At 40.0% G+C, this 8,163-nt stretch overlaps 1 protein-coding gene across 4 annotated transcripts in view; it reads left to right on the top strand.

The window, feature by feature from the left end:
* LOC102987345 (serine protease 35) overlaps nucleotides 1-8,163 on the top strand; it is a 16,643-nt gene extending 8,480 nt beyond the window's left edge. For 3 of the 4 annotated variants that reach the window (XM_024133062.3, XM_007119811.4, XM_007119809.4), the window contains one exon: nucleotides 5,341-8,163. In XM_024133062.3, coding sequence (XP_023988830.1) covers nucleotides 5,360-6,601 — 1,242 coding nt within the window. In that variant the 5' untranslated portion in view covers nucleotides 5,341-5,359 and the 3' untranslated portion in view covers nucleotides 6,602-8,163. Of the gene's footprint in view, nucleotides 1-3,684; nucleotides 3,752-5,340 lie in introns of those variants that run through there. The other variant, XM_007119812.4, reaches the window with a different exon arrangement.

The following is an 8,163-nucleotide window of genomic DNA, read 5'->3' on the forward strand; positions in this document are numbered from 1 at the left end:
ATCCCACACGCCGCGGAGCGGCTGGGCCCGTGAGCCATGGCCGCTGAGCCTGCGCGTCCGGAGCCTGTGCTCCGCAACGGGAGAGGCCGCGACAGTGAGAGGCCCGCGTACCGCAAAAAAAACCAACAACACAAAACTAAAGGGTGACAAACCAAAAAACAAAAGAGAAACTGAGCCTGAGAATGTAATTATGTCATGCCATAGTAAAATTCTATACACTCTAGAGGACTCACTCAAAAAGTTAGGTTTTTCTCTCACTGTAAATCACTCCCTTAGAGTAATTATTCTGACACTGACTGTTTCTTTTCAGGCTGAAGGCCTGTTGCAGTTCCAGTATTCTTAGGGTAGATTCAGGCTAATAATAAGACACGGGAAATGCAATTCAAGTGTTCTGTGGCTGCGTAATGTTTAATCACACTGAAGTTTAAAAGCAATGAGCAAAACATATTACAAAGCCACAGATATTCATAGAAATGAGTAATTAGGAGAGCATTCATTTGGGAAGTCTCTAAAGTGAAGCTGTCCTTGAACAAAAAACAAAACAAAGAAAAACAGAGTTCGAGAGTGTGTCAGAAACTATCCTGAAATAAAAATATTTGAGCGTAAAATTGACTTTCTAGAAAACTAAAAGTCCTATAACTTTGCCTTATATAATGAATTGTTTTAAAGTGATATTAATTCACCCATTAAGGTAGAATAATAACTACAAAAGAACTTATTATTGATTGTGTCTATGCTCTGGGCTCAGTGGTAATTCTTTGCATATATCAACTTATTTAATTCTCACAATTACGTTATGAAGTTGACATTACTATTATCTTCACTTTGCAGATGAGGAAATGGAAACTTAACTAAACTTAATAAACTGCCCATATTCAGTTGCCTAATAAGTGGTAAAGATGAGACTTAACCCAAGTCTTCTTACTCCTTGGCCTGCCCCTGTAACCACTATGCTGGTAGAGATACCCAAATATTCTAAATACCATCAGCATTCACATTTCTAAGAAAGCATAAGCAAGCAACCAAACAAAAGCAATAGTAAGTTATCTCTTGTAGTTATGGGTGGTCATTTCTGTTAACAGTATAGACCAGGTAGAAATGTGGACTAATGTCTGCTTCATCAGTAAGAATTCATCTATAAATCCTGGTATGCTTGCTTCCTCCTTAATTCTCTTCCCTTCCGTTCGTCTCCATGGTCCAACCCATAATCAACCCTGTGTACACTGACTCGTGGTGAGAGCCACGACTGCAAGCTCACTTTCATTAACCAAAACTGGAATTTGAAGCCCCAGATCCAAGCCATCTGGAAAGTGACAGGGAAGGTCACAATTATAATGGAAGACAGGAAAAAGGAGGAGAATGAGGGAAGACACGGGGCATTAAAGCTTTCAAAATACTATGACTGCTCCACCAGCTGGGACCGTGTCTCTTTAGTTAGTGCTTTCTGGATGACAGGCGTCTATAGATGTATCCACCGAACCATGGCTTGCTCTATCAGCAAGAGCTATCATTTACGTTACATTGACGTTTCACCACAAGGCAAACTTAGATTTCCCAAAAGAAAGTGTCCTGAGACATTTGTCCAATTTGAAATTACAGGCCAAATTAGACAGGCTTACTAAATCCATGTCCTTTATTACTGTGATTCTGAGGTCATATGACAAGGTTCTGCCCTTCCCGTGCCCAAGGATAGATGTGGGCATGGCTTTTATTCCTGTGCCGCATTGCAGCTGAGTCCCTCAAAGGGCACCAGACAGGGCTGGCCAGCTAACACTCTTGCATCATCTGTAGCATCAGAGGCGTTACATACAAGCCTACTGAATTTGAATCTTCTCAGAAGTATTATTAAATCACGTATGTAAAAGTATGTTTTCTTTTCTATTAAAGGTGGAACCATTCAATATTAACAGTTGCTAACATAGTAAAAGAGCAAAGTGTAGAATAAATTTCTTCTGTACACAGAGATGAAGCAGAGGTCCTTTGAAAGCTGGTTAAGCAATCATCCCTGGCAAGTCCACCTTCTGGGAGGGGCTTAAGCTGCTACACCGGGACCTTGGCTGCTGCAGTGGTTCTGAAACTGTACTGAGTATCAGAATTGCCGGGAGGGCTGTGTACAACATGCCTAGCTGGGAACCCACACCCCTCCTGGAGAGTTTTGAACAGTAAGTCTGGGCTGGGCCCTGAGAATTAGCATTTTTAACAAGTTCCTAGGGGATGCCGACACTGCTGGTTCGGGGGCTACAGGCTGGGAATCCCTTGATGTGACAGAGTTTATTTGGCCACTCACAAGTACAGAATCTTACTAACAAAATCTTACTAACAAAATCTTATTCAAAATTCATTTTGAACCCAAAGGCAGGAAAAAACCCAATTTCCCCGCTCAAAGCAGTCAGGCAGGAGTTCCCCATTACGCACAGGAGGGTCAGCCTTTTTGTTCCATGTAGGTCTTCAGCTGATTGGATGAGGCCCACCCGCATGAGGGAGAGCAATCTGCTTTACTCAGTCTACCAATTCGAATGTTAATATCATCCAGAGACACCCTCCCAGACAAACCCAGAATAATATTTGGCCAAATATCTGGGCACCCTGTGGCCCAGTCAAGTTGACACATAAAACTAACCATTACCTGGGACTTTCTTAAAAGTCTGACTGCAGAATTAATGCACGGGGCACATGTTTTATTTGGTAAAGAATAAAGGAACTTCTAAATTTGAGATTTATATTCTAGGTCAATTATTTGTATAGTAAAATACCATCTGGTCTGTTATAATTTAATATTTGCATTTCTGTCTATCTAAACACTAACTAGCTAAAAATTTGCAAGACTAAATTAAACAACCCTGGAAAAAAAAAACAAACCCAAATCCGAAAAACAAAACCTAACTGTGGAAGCAATACCACAACACCATGATTTTGACGTTCTCTCTTTTGCCTAGGAATGCCTTTCACACATTTATTACTGCACAGATCATTATTACCAAGTGTTAAAATGTACAAAGTGATCCTGTGTATTTTTTAATGTGGGTAATTGGCTGACTCTCAGTCTTTGCTGTAATCATATATTAAGTACATAATGAAGAGCTGTTATCACATAGGACTAAATAAAAAATCGATTTTTAAAACTTTCGTTTCCCACATCAAAAAACTCCCTTGGTTGAAATTTTGCTAAGAATCAAGTAGATAAAAAGATATGTATACATCTTTTTAAAATCATCTGTTATGGCCTGTTGATAAACTAAGAGGCAGCAAATAACTCTGATTTTAGCTTTTTTTTTTTAGAAAGACATAACTTTTCATCTTGGGAACGACCCAGTTAAACATACAATTTCAAGGTCTCAGTAGAGTTAACTGAGTTGTTAGCCTTTGTCATTCCAATCCAATTAAATAAAATGGATGAAATACTCATTATGAAAATTGCATAAAAGGCAACAAAAGAAAATACTAAGTGGTTCGACAAAATCATTACTGATATAATTACTGCTTTGTGTAAAGTCAAATTTGCCATGGTAATGATTAAAAAATATTGTGACATGAGTGTGGATTTTTTCCTCAAGTATATTGTTTACTGATCTTTTGGACAATATCCATCAGTCTACAGAAGAATGCCCTGTCTCCAAAATAAAATACAAGCTATTCAGCAAACAATACTAATATTAACCAGAATCACCATTACTTAGCATTCAACTGTGAGCAAATGGAAAAAAATGGAAATTGCAAAACTTCTACGTAATTTTGCTGATGACAAGTCATGGTAAAGATTATTCTAAACTTGCTTAACATGTTCCAGTGTATGATTATTCAAATTAATTGTCATGTTTTGATGAATAGATCATGTTTAAATAACCAAGAGGTTAATGTTGTATATGTTTTGGTTTTATCAAAAGAATGTTATTAGTTTGTTAATAAAATTCTGTACTTGTATATGGCGAAATGAACCCTGTTGTATCAAGAGATGCCCATATTCGGCTCTGAATCAGAGACAACTTTTGCTTTTCCTGCCAGCTCCCAGGATCTTATGGGTGTACCCTGTTTTGTGGGCCATTCCTGACATTCTTTATTGGCTTTCTTTTCCTTGATAAGCAAAGAAAGCTTATGAGAAAGCCTTGAGAGTGAAGGTACTGTAGGAATAATCTAACCTTGAACTGCCTCTGCTTTATACGCAGTGCAGATCATTTGCTAAGCCTGGATATTGTAACTATTAGTTAAAAACAACTTGGAACATAGCTTACAAATTTCCAAACTGCTGCTCCAAAGAGCGCTACTCTCCCTCACTCTCACCAAGCAACAACTGACAAACATCAGTTCTAGGAATAGATTGACATACCAGTGAACCTAGAGAAGCAGGAAATGAAGGCAAGAAGATGTAAACAATAGAAGAGGTATTATACAACTTAAACAGTTTTCAGATGAGAGACCCAGGATGAAAGGGACTATATTTCATCATGATCATGTTCCCCCAAGTAGCAAATTCATAACCATCGCCTGTGCTCCATAAATTCTTACAATTTTAATATAAAGTAAAATGCCACTATAAAGTATTTTTGTGTGGTGCTTTGCTTAGGTGGTAGTTCCAAGCACAACTGTGTTTAAAAAAAGTACAGGGTACGTTTTTCTTATTTTAGGATAAAAGGGCCTGTGCTGTGTATTTTCTTTTTATGATTAGGGGTTCTGCTTGTAAAAATCAAAGCAGGTCAATAGCAGAGGAGCCCATTTATTTACTTCTAAAATCTCTACTGAACATTTTAGAATATTATCCTATGATTTTAATTGCACCATCAATCAGCTTGGTCTGCAAGCTGTGATTAAGGGAAATTCATTGTATTCCAGTGAATGCTTTTTTTGAGCTCTGTGCTAGCCATTTACATTCTAGAGATGAGGAATTTATGATCCCTGCTTTTATTAAGAAGCTGAGTTCAGGGAAAGGGCCGGACATCTGCTGTTATCTTTATTTCTAAATCATTTGGAGATAAGGTTGTAGGACACCTTGGAAGGAAGATGGTGTGGCTTATGCAACAGAGGACCCCAGTTTGCCACCCCTCCTTATTCTCCCATGTGCTGGGCTGAAAGAGGGGAGAAAGAGGGGGAGACGGCAGATGGGGGTAGGATGCATGGGGATTAGGGCTGGTGGAGGGAAGTCTGAGTGAAAACAATTTACTGATTTTGGACGTCTGTATGAGCCTACTTAGTAGGGTGTTTATCTAATCTCAGTAAAATCTAAGTACAGTGAAAATATGGGCTCCTATCTGTGGTGAAGCTACCTTTAGGACCCAAGACCTAAATGAATGATAGGTAACATATTTTAAAAGAAACCATTATGAAGCTTCTCTTTCTATTTTAAAGGACAACATAGAAGAACAAAATGGAAACGACGCTCTTTTGGTTGATACTTTTCACCCTTGGGTGGACCCTCATCGATGGATCTGAAATGGAACGGGATTTTATGTGGCACTTGAGAAAAATACCCCGGCTTGTCAGTGAAAGGACCTTCCATCTCACCAGCCCCACCTTTGAAGCAGACGCTAAGATGGTGTTAAATCAAGCGTGTGGCATCGAATGCCAGAAGGAACTCCCGGCTCCCAACCTTGCTGACCTGGAAGACTCTCTCTCATATGAGACTGTCTTTGAGAACGGCACCCGAACCTTGACCACAGTGAAAGTTCAAGGTTGGGTCCCTGAGCCACATGAAAATCTCACTGCACAGGGAGCACCTGTGAGGAGAAAGAGACAGGTGTACGGCACTGACAGCAGGTTCAGCATCTTGGACAAGAGATTCTTAACCAATTTCCCTTTCAATACGGCCGTGAAGCTCTCCACGGGCTGCAGTGGTATCCTCATCTCCCCCAACCACGTCCTAACAGCTGCCCATTGTGTCCACGATGGAAACGACTACATCAAAGGCAGCAAAAAGCTAAGGGTAGGGCTGTTGAAGATGAGAAATAAAGGTAGTGGCAAGAAACATAGAAGTTCTAGGAGGAGCAGGAGGGAAGCAAGGGGTGGTGATGGAAGAGAGGGTAGCAGAGAGAATCCGAAGGAGAGAGCCAAGGCCGGAAGAAGGAGAAAGCCATCTGCTCGGGGTCAGAGAGCTGCTGACGGGATGCCCTCCTTCCAGTGGACCCGGGTCAAGAACACCCATATCCCCAAAGGCTGGGCTAGAGGAGGGAGGGGAGACGCGGCCTTGGACTATGACTACGCCCTTCTGGAGCTGAAGCGCGCTCACAAAAAGAAATACATGGAGCTGGGAATCAGTCCCACCATCAAGAAGCTGCCAGGCGGGATGATCCACTTCTCAGGATTTGATCACGACAGGGCAGATCAGTTAGTCTACCGGTTTTGCAGCGTGTCCGATGAATCCAACGATCTTCTCTATCAATACTGCGATGCCGAGTCGGGCTCCACTGGCTCTGGGGTCTATCTGCGTCTGAAGGATCCAGACAAAAAGAGATGGAAACGCAAAATCATTGCGGTCTATTCCGGCCACCAGTGGGTGGACCTCAACGGCGTTCAGAAGGACTACAACGTGGCCGTGCGCATCACGCCCCTCAAGTACGCCCAGATCTGCCTCTGGATGCACGGGGATGACGCCAGTTGCACCTACGGCTAGCGGATCCCTGAAACGAGGTTGTGGATGGCCTACGTCGCAGAGAAAACTAGTTCTGATTACTCTAGTTAGTAAAGATCACTTCATAGGTTTTGCTTGGACTTGAACCCTATCAATAGTATTTCAACATGTTTATTTTTTCAAAATTAGGAGCTTTTCATACATTTTAAAAAGGTGTAGGTACACATCCTACTATTAGATGGACACTTCAATGCCAAGTATATATTCTTCTTTACATGGTGATAAGTTTCATTGGTGGGAAAAATTTTTGTTTCTTTCTGCCTTGTTAAAGATTAGACAGTCTTTAAAATTTCAAGCTGGTATCGTAAATAATATGTGATTTCTCAATGGACTAACTCTCAGGGTCCTACTTTAAGAAGAGGCTAATAGGGTGCCGGTTGTGTATTAAATGTGAAACTGCATATACAGAGGTGGACAGTAACACGACTAGAATCAACTTTGAGACAGTTATAACACAGTTTGTACTACTCTGAGGTAGACCCATTCAGCTCATGCCCTCCATGTTTATATTGTGTTTTCCATTGAGTCTGAGAAACTTTAGGGTTTTTTTTTCTTTCTTTCTTTCTTTTTTTTAAGAATTACAATGAACAGCAAGCTTTATAAACAAAACTATTAACTGTTTTACTGCTTTAAAAAAATACCAACTGAAGTGTTATTATTTATGGGAGAACTACTTTGTTCTATGAAATAAATCTAATTTAAAAACAGGGAAACTGAGACATTTTAAGATCTCAAGTTTTTATTTAACTAGTATTCAAAACATGGACTTTTCAAATATGCATAGGAAGACAGTTCCAAAGTTAATAAATGATCAGGTGTTGAAAGCCACGTCATTTTATACAGCCACACAGTCTCCTATGAATGAGGTGTTACAGTTTGAGACAAGGAATTCTATCGTCTTTTTGAAGAGAAAGCCTTTCTTCCCCTTGACAAAGTTCACTTTTCTTAATAGGGCCATAGACATATTATTTTGGTGAATTCTCTGATTAGCGATTTTGGATATGTCCTTTTAACAAAATGAGTATAATTTACGAATATAATTTTAAAAAGAAAGTTCTGATCGTTTTCATTACGGACCAAGGTGGCGCACACACTCGGGACATCATGGCAGCCTCAGCAGACAGAGTCCAGTGGCTGCCCTGGGGCAAAACACAGAGTAGACACTCAATACATATTTCTTGAATGATCAGATATTTGCTGAATGGTTGTACAAGCGGTTTAGTTCAGGCCATTATGTTTAAAGGGTTTTAGTGATCTGTAATTGAGTGCATTATAAAATTCAGGAGTTTCAGACCTTATTTCTGGGCTGCTCTTGCTGGTACTGTCTAGGGTACACGCTCTTCTCTTGGGACACACCCAAGTCATGGATTCTGCCTGAGTTCCAATTTATTATACTTGTTATTATTTTCCGTAATAAGGGGAAGTTATACCCTTGACTAGTATGCAAAGGAATCCATGATTAGATTATGTTAAAAAGTGATTTTGTAAATGATGTTGAAAACAGCTGAAATTTAGCACAAGTTATATTCTTTTATAATGTGAAT

Source organism: Physeter macrocephalus, chromosome 11 (assembly GCF_002837175.3).
Source record: "Physeter macrocephalus isolate SW-GA chromosome 11, ASM283717v5, whole genome shotgun sequence".
NCBI classification, from domain to species: Eukaryota; Metazoa; Chordata; class Mammalia; order Artiodactyla; family Physeteridae; genus Physeter; species Physeter macrocephalus.